Source organism: Lepidochelys olivacea (assembly GCF_965140295.1).
Source record: "Lepidochelys olivacea isolate rLepOli2 genome assembly, chromosome: 8".
In the NCBI taxonomy this organism is placed as follows: Eukaryota; Metazoa; Chordata; order Testudines; family Cheloniidae; genus Lepidochelys; species Lepidochelys olivacea.
Window position 1 is genome coordinate 39031681 of NC_140418.1, and position 16060 is coordinate 39047740.

The 16060-nt window shown below is 55.0% G+C and overlaps 1 protein-coding gene and 1 long non-coding RNA gene across 8 annotated transcripts in view; one reads left to right on the forward strand and one right to left on the reverse strand.

The window, feature by feature from the left end:
• Positions 1-306: 306 nt before the first annotated feature.
• Positions 307-5674, reverse strand: LOC311525051. 3 transcript variants are annotated; one of them, XR_014712663.1, is made up of 4 exons: positions 5182-5674; positions 3047-3273; positions 2464-2530; positions 307-1691 (listed from the first exon to the last, which is right to left on the reverse strand). It is a non-coding gene; the product is annotated as an uncharacterized lncRNA (long non-coding RNA). The 3 variants fall into 3 exon arrangements; XR_014712664.1 differs by having other exon boundaries at positions 3047-3099; positions 5182-5666; XR_014712665.1 differs by lacking the exon at positions 3047-3273 and having other exon boundaries at positions 5182-5662.
• Positions 5675-6630: 956 nt separating this feature from the next.
• The window catches only part of RELL2 (RELT like 2), a 44045-nt gene continuing 34615 nt past the window's right edge, over positions 6631-16060 (forward strand). Inside the window, exons 1-4 of one of the 5 annotated variants that reach the window (XM_084636790.1) lie at positions 6631-7038; positions 8977-9190; positions 15390-15455; positions 15538-15604. In XM_084636790.1, the coding sequence (XP_084492916.1) occupies positions 8983-9190; positions 15390-15455; positions 15538-15604 (341 nt within the window). In that variant the 5' untranslated portion in view covers positions 6631-7038; positions 8977-8982. Of the gene's footprint in view, positions 7039-7102; positions 7331-7568; positions 7692-8976; positions 9191-15389; positions 15456-15537; positions 15605-16060 lie in introns of those variants that run through there. The other 4 variants (XM_084636793.1, XM_084636792.1, XM_084636791.1 and 1 more) reach the window with 4 other exon arrangements.

Sequence of the window (16060 nt, forward strand, 5' to 3'; positions counted from 1 at the left end):
TTGTTACTGGCTTGGTGAAATCTAATTATAGAACCAGGGGGTGTCTGCCCTGGTTATGATAGTCTGCCCTGAGGTGGGTACACACAGTCATGAGCCCTCCAGACAGCGGGACACCGGGTCTTCCAAAAAGCAAAGGAGTACTTGTGGCACCTTAGAGACTAACCAATTTATTTGAGCATGAGCTTTCGTGAGCTACAGCTCACTTCATCGGATGCATACTGTGGAAAATACAGAAGGTGTTTCTATACACACAAACCATGAAAAAATGGGTGTTTGTTGCGGTTCAGTGATGAGACAGAACACAGCTTTATGCAAGCAAACAGGCTGGTCAGCGGAGATGGGCTGTTCTGCCCCCCCTGCCTTCCACCTTCTCCTTTTATTATATTTCTCCCCCTAAGCATTACACACTGCTACACAAAGGAATGTATGACGTTGATTCATATGCTTAGTTACCATCCTCTATCTACTACAGTCCTGGTTCTCAGGCCTTGAGCCCAGGCTAAAGAAACCTCCCACAGTTGCTGTCCAAACAATCAAGTTCTCAGGGTTCATATCTAGCCCTTGTCCTTGGATAGAGCAATGTGTGCATTGCTTCTAGGAAACAGTCAGGGTGTGCCCCGCCTGCTTCCAGGTGGAATAGCTAGACATTAACCCTTCATCTCCCCTTTTTTTGTTTATTGAAGTTGGCCATCTCATGGTAGCCGCCAATTTGTTTTGTCATGCTATTTAACTCCCAGACAGACAAGGACATAACCTGGGGAGCTTTCCAGGGCAAAAATTTTACAAAGTCTTAACAAGGAAGGAATACATTGTACACAGCAGCAACAAAAAAAATAAGCCCAATGATTACAAACACAAAATAACCAAAAGCTTAACATCTGCAATATAATCATCTAAAAGGGGTACACTTCTTTTACTACAATTGTGACCAGCAAAAGGCAATATAAATATCATTCTACTAAGACAGCAAAGGGTGCCATCGCTTAAATTTGCAGGAATATAATTAAAGGTACATGAACCACAAGTAAAAACCCATCCTGATGGTAGGATGATATGGCCATAATTATATGAAACATTAACAGCATGGGAACAATTTAAAAGGGATTGAGAAATTTTTTGACAGCCCAATGGCACCTTTGTACTAGTGCAGTTAACTACACGCGCACAGGTGACATTGTGAGCCCCGGCCGGGTACGGTGTGTGAAGGGATATAGCCGTGCGAGGCAGAGTATAGTTGGCCGGGCCCCAATTAGCCATGCTAGAGTACTGGGAGGAAAGATTAGCATAAGCAAAGAGCAGTGTCTTATTCTCCTTCGGGCTTGTAATGGGGGAGGCGCTTCCGAGCCAACCCCTACAGGAAATAGCAGGCACAAAAGGCACACAATCATCACAGAATTAGCAGTGATTTGGGCGAGAATCGCCACAAACAAAGTCTTAGGAGTTTCTGGCTGCTGATCTGCTGCCAGTTTTCGTTGAGCCGTGGCGACCAATGCTTTTACTGCTCCCCATGTCACGGGCTGGCTTGGGACGCTACGCGTCCTCCGTTTCCGTCCCGCCGTTGTCGACTCGGGGGACAACGCGGTCTCCTCCAAGGTCAGCTGAAACTCTGGTATGGGATTCGACAGCCCCTGGTGCCATGCCATGTTGTTTAAGTGCTGGTCGCACACACCGGGCTGGAACCCACAACGGTCCTGCAGGGAGAGACACAGCAGCATATCCCCGACCCCAAGTGATTAGAGGTGCTGGGCCCAGCCACTGTGGATCGGGCAGCTGACGGTAAAAGACACGCGGTCTTTCCAGTACCTCAGATTTGTGAAAATGCCGATCCGCAGGGGTCTGCTGATCTGCATTCAGTGTTAAATTATTTAAAGTAAACAAGAGGATATACATTTGTTGTTGAATGTCTCCTAAGGTTCGGAGACGCAGCTCCCCTTGTTTTAATTGTTTATCTAGCAAGGTTTTGAGTGTGCGATTGGCACGTTCAACAATGGCTTGGCCCGTGGAATTATAAGGGATTCCGTGTTTAAGACGGATGTCCCAGCGGGCACAAAAGGTGGAGAGGGCTGCAGAGCAGTAGGCTGGGGCATTATCTGTTTTAATTTGGCAGGGGCGACCCATAACAGAAAAGCAGGCCAGCAAATGGTGAATAACTTTGTTAGTGGCTTCCCCACGTTGTGGGGTTGCCCAAAGGAAGCCTGAATAAGTATCAACGGAAACATGTAAAAATTAATAGGGGTGGAATTGTGGTACATGAGTAACATCCATTTGCCACAGCTGATTTGCTGCGGTACCTCGGGGGTTAACGGCATAAGAAAAAGTAGGAGCAGCAGCAGCACAGTGGGGGCAGGAACGAACAATGGAACGTGCATGATCAGCAGGAATGTGAAACTGCCGGGCCAAAACAGAGGCAGACTGATGAAAAAAGGCATGGCTTTCAATGGGGTCAGAAAAAAGGGAATTTACCTGACCACGCAACGTGCGATCGGCGCGTGCATTGCCCTCAGTGAGTGGCCCAGGCAGAGGGGTATGACTGCGAATATAAGCAACAAAGTAAGGGAAATGACGAGTGGCAAGAAGATGCTGTAAAGACAAAAACAGGTGAAGGAGGTCTGCATCAACCTGAGGGGTAATGAGGGCAAGGGGTAAATGATCAATTACCTGATAAGCATAATGGGTATCCACAATTAAATTAAAGGGACAATCAGCAAAAGATTGAAAGGCCAAAATAACAGCAGCTAATTCTGAACGCTGTGCCGAACGCTGAGGCAGTGTAAAACGAGAATGCCAACGAGGGGGGTCACCCAACTGATAAGTGACTACACCTCGGTGGGGAGAGCCATCAGATGTTAATATCGAGGGTGGTGTCTAACTTTGTAAGTAAATCACGGCCCCAAATATTGAGGTGGACAGGGAGCACAAAAGGGCGGATTGTAGCAAGGGCACGGCCTCCTGGTTTAGAGACTGTGACCCAAGACAAACTTTGGTGCCCGGGTTTGCTACCCCCAATCCCCCACAACTCTTTAGAAGGAACCGTAGGCCAACTAACCGGCCACTCCAGATCACGAATCACTGTAACGTCAGCTCCAGTGTCCACCAGCCCTGTAAAAGGAACATCATTTAAGAGAAGTGTTAACTGAGGTTTCGAGGGGCGGACTGACATTGTCAGAGCAACAAGTGGAGAAGACGCGCTGTGAGACGGCGAGTGAGACAATGTAGATCCAAAGCCTCTTCCGCCCCGAGTTCGATCCTCGGCAGCTGGCACCTGATAGGGGACTAAAATCAATTGTGCAATTGACCGTCCACGTGGGAGCGACTGTGGAAGATGAGTCCACACCTGAACCTTAATAATGCCAGTGTAATCAGCATCAATGACCCCTGGAATGACAAAAAAGCCCTGTTTCCCAGCATGTGAGCGAGGGAGAACAAGACCTACAAAGCCGGCAGGGAGAGGTCCCATCACCTGTGTAGGTATGGCACAGACCTCCCCTGGCAGCTGAAAGTCAGTGTCCTCCTGCATGATCAAATCAAGCCCTGCACTTCCAGCAGTCGCTGCCCTCATAGAGTCTACGGATTCCAAGGCAGAGGAGCGATTGCCTGAGTAGGAAACACCCCTGTTTGGCCCTGGGTTCGGGGGGGACCCGTCGCGCGGTTTCCTGACCCGCCACGACACTGATTAGCCCAGTGATAACCTTTCCCACACTTGGGGCACTTCTTTGAGGGTCGGGCTGGTGCCTTAGATGAGCGGCACTCCCGCTGAAAATGACCCTCCTTACCACAGCGGTAACAGCGCTTCCCCTCCTTCCCAGTTTTTCTGAGGGCGGCAGCCAGAACTCCAGCCTTGTGGGCTTGTGTGCCAATGTTCTGGCACGCCCGCAGCATGTCTGAGAGCTCTAAAATACCAGAGACTTGTGCTGCCTGGAGAGCACGGCGGCAATCCTCATTTGCATTTTCAACTGCCAATTTTAACAGGAGCTCGTGAGCTGCCTCAGTGTTATCCACCTGTCGGAGGATAGCCTCCTGCAATCTGTTGGTAAAATCCAAAAAGGACTCTAAGGCACCCTGACGGATACTGACAAAGCGTTTGGTAGGCTTGCCTGAATCCGGGACCTTCTTGAAAGCATGCTGGGCACAGGTGGAAATAATGGGGAAGACGGCCTGAGGGAGTTGAGACTGCATCTCAATAGTAGCAAACTGGCCCTCCCCTGCCAAATGCTCATAAATGATACCTTGCTCTCTATATACCTGGGCTTGGCGTTCTGCCATCTGCCGATACTCACTAAGCCAAATAACATACTGACTGGGTGACAACATCATGCGCAGCAGCGTTTTCCAATCCTCAGGGATTAGGGAGTACCCAGCACCCATCCCTTCAATGAGACCACGCACAAAGGTGCTAGTCAGGCCAAATTCACGAATTGCTTTCTTTACCTCTCTAACCACCGAGTATGGCAGAGTGGTCCAGGTGCCCACGGGGTTGCCCTGGTCATCATTCTGCCAGGTCACCGGGCAAACGGAGACCAGATCAGCCAGCTCCTCTGCTGTAAGATCTGATCGAGCTTTCGCTGCGTGAACCATTTGTTGCACCAGCGAAAGCTTCTGAGCAGATGCAGATGACTCTCCGGGGGGCCCCACGGGGGGGGAGGGTGATCACACACCAGCTCCGGTGGGGAAGGCCAGGGAGGCGGTGGTAATAGAGGCACTGGGGGCGAAGCAGGGGGAGGGATGGCTGCAGGAGCGGACGGGGGTGGCAGGATCGGCAGCTCCTCTGTTGGTGCTGGAGAGGGCCTTTCCGAGGCGACACGCTGTGTCGCATCGCCAGGAGGGGGGATGGCTGCAGGGGCGGACGGGGGCGGCGAGAGCACCAGCCTCGCGAGGGAGGGTCTGTCCGAAGCGACACGCTGTACCATGTCGCGGCAGAGGTGCCAGGCATGTAAAGCCTGCACGGGTGCCCGAGGCTCTTTGTGCAATGTCTGGCCCAACTGCTCCCAGTCCGCTAGCTTAAGGCTTCCGGCTTCAGGATACCACGGGCACTTGGCACGCACCTCCTGTAGCAGGAGAATGAGTTCTCGAGCCGGGCAGTCATGCTGAGCCTTACGCAGCAAATACTGCAGCTCATTGCGGTGTTGCACTTGCAAAGCAGAGAGGGAGCTTCCCATACTTACCACAATGAAAAATACTCACCGGGATCCACGAAGTGGATGAGTGACGCGTCTGAAACCCTTGCCGGGCGAGGTGAGTGCTGAGGGCCCCACGTTTGGGCGCCAGTTGTTGCGGTTCAGTGATGAGACAGAACACAGCTTTATGCAAGCAAACAGGCTGGTCAGCGGAGATGGGCTGTTCTGCCCCCCCTGCCTTCCACCTTCTCCTTTTATTATATTTCTCCCCCTAAGCATTACACACTGCTACACAAAGGAATGTATGACGTTGATTCATATGCTTAGTTACCATCCTCTATCTACTACAATCCTGGTTCTCAGGCCTTGAGCCCAGGCTAAAGAAACCTCCCACAGTTGCTGTCCAAACAATCAAGTTCTCAGGGTTCATATCTAGCCCTTGTCCTTGGATAGAGCAATGTGTGCATTGCTCCTAGGAAACAGTCAGGGTGTGCCCCGCCTGCTTCCAGGTGGAATAGCTAGACATTAACCCTTCAGGTGTTTATCACTACAAAAGGTTTTCTCTCCCCCACCCCACTCTCCTGCTGGTAATAGCTTATGTAAGGAGAGTGATCACTTTACACTTTTGTGAGCTGTAGCTCACAAAAGCTTATGCTCAAATAAATTGGTTAGTCTCTAAGGTGCCACAAGTCCTCCTTTTCTTTTTGCGAATACAGACTAACACGGCTGTTACTCTGAAACGGGTCTTCCAAGCGCTTCTCTCTTTTGTCCCCTCTTGGCCAGGCTCAGCCCTAGACAGCTGCTGTTCACCCAGACACTGGATGTGTAGGAGATGTGGAGCCTGGAGTCCATTGTGAGCTGCTGGCATTAGTCCGGGTTCTCTCACCAGCTCTCTGGATGGCTTCTTATATCATGTTAAATACCGTGGTGCAGACAGCTGAGCCCTGTGGGACTCTGGGGACAGGAGCAGTTCCCAGGACAACCTTCTGGGTTTGGTCTGAGAGGAAGGACCTAGAACTGCTTCAGGATGTTCCCAATCCTGACTGCAGCCTTGGCAGATGGGACAAGAGTGTTTAGTGACCAATAGTATCACATGCTGCTGAGGGTTCAGCTGGGTGAGTCTGTGGCTGGAGTTCCCTTGTCTAGGGGCAGCAACAGTCCTCTCTGTACTGGTCTTTGACTTAAGGCCTGGCTGAGAGGGAACCAGGATTCTCACAGCTAAGAAGTTGTTTTTATTAGGCTAGACACCAGGCAGTAGTTTGTGAAATCTCTGCCATCAAAAGAGCCCATTAGTGCTGTCATAATGCTGCACCCCCACCCCCCATGAACATGCAGGTGTGCACACACGTGCCCTGGCACAGACACAGTCTGCTGCTATTTGCTGTCATAACTATACTGGCTAGTGCAGATAAACTCATGTGTCTCCTCAACCCCCGCCCCACTGCAGGTACTGCCACCCTCTTGCTAAGTAGTATTTTCAGCATTGTCCTTTCAAAATGTCTCCTTGCTCTCTAGATGGAGAAGTGCTGCTGTGGAAGGACAGGGCTGTAGAAATGGAGGCGATCGCTATTGTTTCCATGATGTTACAACGCGCACCTGCCTCCCCCACCCCACAGATGTGTGCAGCCTGCAAATGCTGTCTCCATTCCAGGCTCCCTGTTGTATGTTCCTGCCAGCTGCTGCTGGCTTTGTTCTGGGGGAGTGCCCTGAGCTTCAGTGGTTTTCTGGGTGTCCGAGAACAGGCAGGTGCCTGGAACAGACAGCAGAAGGCTGCTCAGAGGGACAGAAGCAGCCCGGAGCCTGCCTGGTTTGGTGCTTCCCGAGAAGGAGAAGGATGCTCCCGGCCGTAGCCAGCGGCAGGGATGCTGAGTTGCTAGGAGACAGGTGAAGAGAGAGGACCGATGTGCAGAGGCGGGACGCTCAGGTACCTGCTGCCCTCTGGCAAACGCTGCCCAGGAATGGCAGGAGGGACAGTGGCGGCTGCGCCCGGGCTGCTGAGGCGGCCTGGAGCCCGAGAGCAGCCGGCTGCAGGACCGGGACTCCGGGACAGGCCCGGAGCGGGGGGCTGCGGCGGATGCTGAAGCCCAGGCAGAGCCCCGCCAGGCTCCGGATCGGGCAGACGATGCTGGAGCTGCCGGCTCCCTTTGCTGCTCCCGAGCCCTGCCGGTGCTAACCCCGCTCCCCGGGGCTGACCGTCCCCTCTGAGCCCCGCCGCTGTAAGTGCCTGCCGCGGCCCGCGCCGGGAGCGCCCGGGCGGCTGCTGCAGGACTGCGGGGCGGGCGAAGGGGCCGAGGGGAGAGCGAGGCACAGCGAGCGCGGCTCTCCCAGCTGCAGAGCCTGAGCGCGGAACCAGTGCCCTTGGGAACCCGCCGGGAAACGAACCCGCCGGGAAAGCCGCAGCAGGGCCCCGAGGGAGAGACACACCTGGGAGGGCTGAGAGCGGGGCTGCTGGAGCCCGAGGGAGGGAGCCCGCGGCTGCTCGGAGGGGGGGATGGAGCGAGGCGTGCAAGGCTCGCGGCGTCCTTGGGAAACCCGCAGCAGCGCAGGGAGCGAGGAAATGCAGAGAGACGCGGGCAGGTAAACAAAAGAAGAGGCAGGGGCTCCCCGGGGTTCCTCCGACTCCCGCCCTTGTGTCTGACCCTTCCCAGAGCAGCCGGGGGAGGGGGCGCTCGGTGTTCAGGAGCCCCGGGGGGGACGGGACGCGGGACAGCGAGCCGGCAGTGGGACAGCGCGGCGTTTTGGCATGGCAGAAGGCAGCGTGCACTAGGGGTACGGCAAGGTGGTATGGCAGGGCAGAGGGCAGCGCCGGTAGCAGTAAAGGGAGGCGGCAGGGAGTGGCAGAGGGCAGTGTGCCGACAGCGGTATGGCATGTCGGTATGGAGTGGCAGAGGGCACGGTGCCAGTGGCAGTAAGGCGAGGCGGCACGGAGTGGCAGAGGGGAGTGTGCCTCTACCAGTATGGCTAGGCAGTGGAATGGCAGAGGGCAGTGTGCCGGTAGCCATACCGTTAGGCGGTTTGGCATGGCAGAGGGGAGAGTGCGGTAGTGGTATGTCAAGGCGGTATTGCACAGCAGAGGGCAGTGTGTTGGTAGCAGTGCGGCGAGGCGGTATGGAATGGCAGAGGGCAGTGTGCCGGTCGTGGTATGGTGATGCCGTATGGCATGGCAGAGGGCAGTGCCAGTGGCTGTACGGTGCGGCGGTATGGAATGGCAGAGGGCAGTGCCGGTGGCTGGACGGTGAGGCGGTATGGAATGGCAGAGGGCAGTGCCGGTGGCTGGACGGTGCGGCGGTATGGAATGGCAGAGGGCAGTGCCGGTGGCTGGACGGTGCGGCGGTATGGAATGGCAGAGGGCAGTGCCGGTGGCTGTACGGTGCGGCCGTATGGAATGGCAGAGGGCAGTGCCGGTGGCTGTACGGTGAGGCGGTATGGAATGGCAGAGGGCAGTGCCGGTGGCTGGACGGTGCGGCGCTATGGAATGGCAGAGGGCAGTGCCGGTGGCTGGACGGTGCGGCGGTATGGAATGGCAGAGGGCAGTGCCGGTGGCTGTACGGTGAGGCGGTATGGAATGGCAGAGGGCAGTGCCGGTGGCTGGACGGTGCGGCGGTATGGAATGGCAGAGGGCAGTGCCGGTGGCTGGACGGTGCGGCGGTATGGAATGGCAGAGGGCAGTGCCGGTGGCTGGACGGTGCGGCGGTATGGAATGGCAGAGGGCAGTTTGCCAGTAGCAGCATGGAGAGGCAGTATGGAATGACAGAGAGCAGTGTTCCGGTAGCGTTACGGCGAGGCAGTATTGAATGGCAGAGGGGAGTCTGCCAAGGGGTGAATGGTAGGGCTCTGAGTCGTCTTCCCTGCTTTCTCCTAGACCCCTATGTCGGAGCAGAACAGCACCAGTGATGGGGATGCGGATCCCCATCACAGCATGTCTATGCTCTTGCTACTCGTGCTGGTCTTCTTCATCATGGGACTTGTGGGGTTCCTGATCTGCCATGTCCTGAAGAAAAAGGGTTATCGCTGTCGGACCTTTCGCGATGAGCTAGACCTGGAGCACAAGGAGGTGCTGACGGAGCTGCAGGCCAGTGAGTAATGGGGCAGCAGGGTGCGGGAGGGGCTTTCAGCTGGACCCATTCTGCATGTCTTGGCAGCCCCAGCTCACTGACAGGCTGGAGCTGAGTAAGGGAGTGCTGAACCCAGGGAGCCTATGGAAGCCAGTGGTGGATAAGCTATACAGCGAGTGTGAGTGGGTCACAGCAAGTAAATGGCAGTATAGTAAATGGCAAGCAGCACATGCACCGTACATGTCACATGAGTGGGAGGGGCCGGGGAGCAGAAAAAGCAGCCAATATCAGCGTGGAAGATAAAGGGCCCTCATTTTAGCATGTGATCAATAGGGTAAGTTTAGCCCTGGTGTAACTGAGTACAAGTCCCACTGATTTAATCGTGCCTGCTTATGCTAAGGGCTAAATGTGTACTTTACGCTCCTTTGCCACTCATACTGACCGCCAGATCGGTGGCAGTTCCACTTAACGTTCACAGCAGCCATGTAATTTACACCATCATTATGTCACCACTGAATTTGGCCCTGAGAGTACAACTCTGTTTGACTGTGTCTGGCTCAGAGATGCAGCAGTGACGTGCCTGGGGGATTAACAGGGCCAAGATCATGAGGGGGAACGAAAAGCAGGGGTGCATTGCCTATGAGCCCCTCTCTGTTTGGCCATTCCAGCCCTGCCACGGGAAAGGGAGAGCCACACACCTCAACTGCCTTAGCCAAAAGAGATCTCTGGGCATATCTTAGGCCACCAGCACTGGTAACAAATGAGTGCCTGCATCTAGAGCCTGCTGGGCACTGGGTCAGGATGACAGCACAAGGTTGCTTTCCTAATATAATCCCACACACGCTTTGTAAAGGCAGAGCTGGTGCAGAGTGTGTTGCTCTGTAGTAGTGTTAATATCACAGATGGTTCTTAATGGAAGCTAGAAACTCGGTTAAGGTTCCAACACCTCGTTTCTGACTCACGTCCCCATCTGTTTTTCAGTGTACAAGCAGGAGACCCTTTACAGCTGTGACACAAAATGCCAGTCTGTCCTGTTGAGTATGTTCTTCAGCTGTATGTTTCTATAGCCTACATGTGCACCCTTCAGCCTAGATCACGAGTAGGGGCATTTCTACTATGGATCAGGAGGCTGTCAAGGCTGTCCGTCTGTGAGATCTGGACCCCAGGCTGTAAAGGGCCCCCATATCTGGCAGTGCAGAGCTGAAGGCTGCTGGAGAGCCCTGCCCTGCTGCCCTCTACCATGCAGGACTCAGACTGAGTGGACAGAGGAGCACGGGAGGGAGCTACAAGGTGGCTTGCCACCAGGGCCGATTAATCTTTTGTGGGCCCGGTGCCAAACATATTTGTGGGCCCCCATGGGGACAAAGGAGCATGCCATGGGGAGTTCAGTCTCCAGAGCAAGGAGTCAGCCAAGGCCAATGGGGCATAGCATGGTGGAGCCGGCCCCGCTCCACCCAGCCCAGTGCAAGGGAACTGTATACAAACCAGCAGTTGCCAGATGCACACTGGCCCACCCAGCCCTGTGTTGCCAGGGCACCCCTTCCCCTTGGGGGTGGGCCCATGCTGTGCCACACAGCACCCGACTTCCTATGCCCAGCCTCCCCCAGAACTGCTATGCCCATCAGCCCCACACACAGACCCTCCACCACAAATGCACAGTGGCCTGCACACTACCACCCCTGCCCAGCACCCCCCCCACACACAGCCGCACCACTACTGCCCAATGCACTTCCCCAGAGCCCACCACCACAACTACACAGCACCCCACTCAGACCCCCCACTGCCCAGCATCCCAACACACAGACCTCCCTCAAGAGACCCCCCCACTGGCCAGCAGCCCCCCACACACCTCCAGAGGCCCACTCCCTCACATCCTGCCCCCACCGACCAGCCCTGCTGGAAGGTGACAGTGTCTGCCAGGCTGAGCTGGCAGCGTGGCCAGGGCCGGTGCAGTGCCAGGGCGGGGAAACACTCCAGCCTCTCGGGAGTGGCATGATTAGCCAGGCCAGGGTCTGCCAGACTCCCTCAGGACCCACTTGCCTGGAGATAGGGTGACCATACGTCCCCGTTTGGCTGGGACAGTTCCCTTTTTAAGCTCTGTCCCGGCCATCCTGACTTGTTTGACAAAAATGGGCATTTATTCCGTTCGCTCTTGGCAACTGATGAGTTGGCAAGAGCAAATGAACAACTGCCCAGTTTACCAAAAATGTCTGGTGCGCCCCCCTCGCGGGGCGGGGAGGAACGTGTGGGGGGGCGTGGCAATGAGAGGTGTCATGCAGCAGGGCTTGGGGGGGTCAGCCTCAGCCCCTGCCAGAAGGGAGCTTGGGGGGGTGTGGGGGTTAAGGGCCAGCCCCTGGCAGCGGTGTGGGAAGGGTGTCAGCCCCAGCCCCTGGCAGCGGTGTGGGAAGGGTGTCAGCCCCAGCTCCTGGCAGTGGCATGTGGAGCTCGGGGAGTGGGGGGTCAGCCCCTGGCTGTGGTTGCGGGAGCTGTGGGGGAGGGGTCAACCCCAGTGGCAGATTTAGAGTTAGTGGGGCCCTGTGCTGAGCTTCATTTTGGGAGCCCCTCCTAGGGACCCAGCCAAGAAAAAGAACATTCTCTCTTATCTCCCTCCCACCCCTGTTTTTCATTCTTTTTTTCTTCCTCCTCCTCCTATAAGTTATAGCAAGTAAATGAAAATAAAGGGAGATACCTTGATTGTTCTTGTAGTCTGACCTATTTTTCCACAGATCACTTGAAAATCGCGGGGGGTCTCGGCGGACACTTAATGATCTTTCCAAATATTGTTTGTACCGTTAGCTAACGATTGTAGAGCGCTTTATAAAAAAAATGTAAAAAGACATTGGGGTGTGGGGTCTGACCAGGGTTTAGGGTGTGGGAGGGGGCTCAGGGCTGGGGGTGCAGGGTCTGGGAGGGAGTTAGGGTGCAGGAGCAGGCTGGGGGTTGGGGTGTGGGTTCTGACCAGGGTTTAGGGTGTGGGAGGGGGCTCAGGGCTGGGGGTGCAGGGTCTGGGAGGGAGTTAGGGTGCAGGAGCTGGCTGGGGGTTGGGGTGTGGGGTCTGACCAGGCCTTAGGGTGCGGGAGGGGGCTCAGGGCTGGGGGTGCAGGGTCTGGGAGGGAATTAGGGTGCAGGAGCAGGCTGTGGGTTGGGGTGCAGGCTCTGGCCAGGAGTTAGGATGCAGGAGGGGGCTCAGGGTTGGGGCAGGAGATTGGGGTGTGGAGCGCTTACCAGGGGCAGCTTCCATTTGGTGCGAGGGGTGCAGGTGGGGATGTGGGGGGTGCAGGAGTCAGAGAGGGCAGGGAGCTGGGTGTGTGTGAGAGGGATGCAGGACTCAGGGAGGGCAGGGGACTGGGGGTATATGAGGGGGTGCAGGAGTCAGGGCTCGGGGTGCAGGAGCAGGCTGGGAGTTGGAGTGCAGGGTCTGGCCAGGAGTTAGGATGCAGGAGGTGGCTCAGCGTTGGGGTGTGGAGTGCTTACGTGGGGCAGCTCCCATTTGGTGCTAGGGGTGCAGATTGGGATGTGGGGGGTGGGGGTGCAGTAGCTCCAATTTGGTTCTCAGGGTGGGGGTGGGTATGTGCAGGAGTCAGGGCATGAGGTGGGGAGGGCTGGGTATGTGTGGGGGGCCAGTGGAGCCATGGTAAACCCGGTACTGCTTGCCACTCCCCAGGTGACTTGGTGTGAGAGCTGAGGGAAGGGGATTTAGGGCAGAGTCAGGTGCTGCCAAGCAGGGCCCTACAGACAGCCACTCCCATCTCCAGCTGTGGGGAGAGGAGTAGAAGTAAAGCCCCTGCTCGGTATATGAAGTGCTCTGGCTATGCTGTTGTGTATGTTGAGTGGGTGGGGTAAAGTTGGAATCCTGGCTGGAATGTGAAAGATGGCATCTCCCATCCCTCTGGGGAGGGTGATCAGATTAGGAGCAATGGGGCTGCTAGTACATTTCTGGGGCATGGAGTCTACCCTCTAGCCCCATGTGAGACAGCAGCTGAGGGAGGGGACTGTCTCCAGATCGAAGGTGAGCGATAAATGCAAGATGATGTAGTCTTTGGCTGGGAGCAGGAAGGTGACTGAGCCTCTGGCCTGTCTGGGGGGAGCAAGTAGAGAGGGAGGGTAGGCATGGTGCTGGGGAAAGGTCTGTGTTGCCAGTGGGGAGGGGTGAGAGGAGCAGCATTAAGGGGATCTGGTTTGGAGGTGGAAGAGAGGGTAGGGTTAAGGTTGGTTTGCAAGTATGGAAGTTTCACTGCAAATCTCCTGTATTAATTGTGTTTAGTCAGACACTGAGCCATTCTGTCAGTGCTGTTCTAAGGGGCGATGTATTATCAGCCAGAGCTCAGCCTTAGCCACGGTTGTTTGGTAATTTCCTTAGCTTTTACTGAAGTAGAAAAAATATGTGTTTTTCGTGCTTCTTTCATAACTCAGACTGGCTGAGCAGCTCTTGCATAACTGCAGTGAGTCCTGCATTTCAGCAGTGGGTTTGGGAGAGCTGCGGGCTTGGACTGCACAGAGCATCTCTAGCTGGCAGTGCTTACACCTTCCGTGGAGCACATGTGGCTCTCACCACCATTGAACCCCCTCCCGCAGCTGCACAGGTGGAACTTCGAGGTAGCCTCAGACCTAGGTTTGAGTAGCTTGGCTTAGTGGAAACATATCTGGGCTTCCCTGAAATCATTAGCTTTGTACGCTCAGCTACTAGAGGGCTCAATCCAAAGCCCATTGAAATCAGTGGGAGTCTTTCCTTTGCTGGATCGGGCCCAGAGATCGCAGCTGTGGGGAATAGTTAGTTTCAGGCCTCCCTAAAGTTACAAGCTCTGCTGGCATAGTACCTGGGGGCTCCATGCTTCCTGGTACAGCTCAGCTTTTAAATAACTAGAAAAGTTTTCATGGGGCTCAGAATTCAGGGCCCCTATGGGAACCACTGAGGAGGCCCCTCCTTGACATTTTGCTCTGCCCATTGCAAGCAGAACACATGAGGCTCTGAGAGTGGCCAGGCAAACCTGGCACCCCTACATGAGCATGGCCTTGGGGAATGCGTCCCAGGAAATGTTTGTGATGTCCGATGACAAATCGCTCAGGGGCATTCGTTCAAATCAGGTCTTAAATCAAAATAAATCATATGGTGTATGGAAAACTGAACTAAAATTACAGAGCTAAGGTTTTAAATGTTCTGGGGTTTCACAGTCCTGCTGGCAGCCGAGGGGGTTCTGAAGGCCATGTGCAGCAGTCAATTCAGCAGACAGTCAGCTTCAGTGATGCAGGGGGAGCTGTGCCGCTGGTTTAGGGAGTAGCCTGCTTTGTCTCTGGTTTTTGGAGCTCCTATGTGCTATTGTCTGAATTTTAAATAATAAAATAGGGTTAGATTGCAGCCACCCAAGCAGGAGCAATGGTTTGTTTAGGTAATGTCTGTGTACGTATGTACACTAGGAACATAACAACCCTTCCTCACTCTAGGTGAGGAAGATGGGGCAGGCTGGGCCGAAGGCCAAGCATCTGACACCATGTTCCCCTTGACTTAAGGAAGCAGAAGTCCAGCTTCCTGTGGTGGGCTTCAGTGATGCCCTGCAGCTACCTGCCTTGGTCCCAAGCACACTGCAAAGCCAGGAGCATGATTGACAGTGAAGCATGCATGTCTCAGGGGGCCTGCGTTCTCGGATTTTATCTGAAGTTGTTTCTCTTGGACGATGTAATATTCCTGCCTTTTGAACTCCAGTGAGTTCAGGAGCCACTGCCACGGGGAGCCATGGTTCCCCATAGCATGAAATTAGAGATGAGTATTCCACCTCCATCTGCCTACTTCGCCATAGGCATGAAGGCCCAGAACCTCAAAGGTATTTAGGCTGTGGGGGAAAGGGAGGGCTTAAGTACCTTTGAGGATCTGGGCTGAAGGTCCTACCACCACATGTCTTCTAAGAGGGGGATGTGAAGATTCCCTCTCTCCTGCCCCCCCCCACCGCAGAGGAGAACGAAGTACCAGAGCATCTAGTTTCTGCTGCTGCTAAGGGGTTCCTGTAGCATTGAGGCTGGAAGGTGAACGAGAAGGCCCAGACACATGGTGTGTCAGCCCCAGGGCACGGTGGCAGGGGAGCTCTGCTTTCAGGGCTCTCCATATGTAGCTGGGGAGCACTGGGCTTTACTCTGTTGTACTTCAGAGCTGGGCTGGCTGTGGAAAGTCTCCTCACCAGGCGACTGCCTGAATCCCTTCACCTGCTGCCACTTTCTCTCCTTCCAGACGAAGAGGAGGAGCTAAACGAGGACACGGTGGAGAAGATAGTGAGATGTATCATTCAGAATGAAGGTGGGTGTTTCCTGGCTCAGCTCGGTGGGCTTTCCCAAGCACCTGGCTCCCTCACACATTTCCTCGTTCTTCTCTTTGCCAGCAAATGTGGAGGCCCTGAAGGAGATGCTGGGGGACAGTGAAGGGGATGTGCCGGTGCCAATGCTCAGGTGAGGCATGCATCCACCACTCCGTGACTCTTGCAAGGTGTGCAGGAGTCGACTGGGTCCAGCAGAGAAGCTCTTTCTGCTCTAGCAGCCCCTGTTGGCAGCCACTCCAGTGCTGTGGCAATCTGCCTCTTCTCACACCTCAGCCCTCCGGCCAGGTTAGGTGTAGCTCCACCCTCCTGTTGAGCAGGAAGTCCTGCACCACAGAAGTCCAACATCCTTACATAGGGGCTTTTGACCCAACTCTGGGCCCCATGCTTCTTACATCCTCTTATCTCAGGTCTCTCAAAAGTCCTTATCCCCTTGGACCATGGGGCTTCACACCACCTTTTCCAGTGACTGGCAGGGAACCCAGGCCTGCTCTGTATGCTGGGTTCCAGTCCAGGGACCTATAACCAGCAGCCCAGATCTACTTCATCAGCCTCTCTACGTTTACCCTTCTTTCAGGGCCAGGACTCA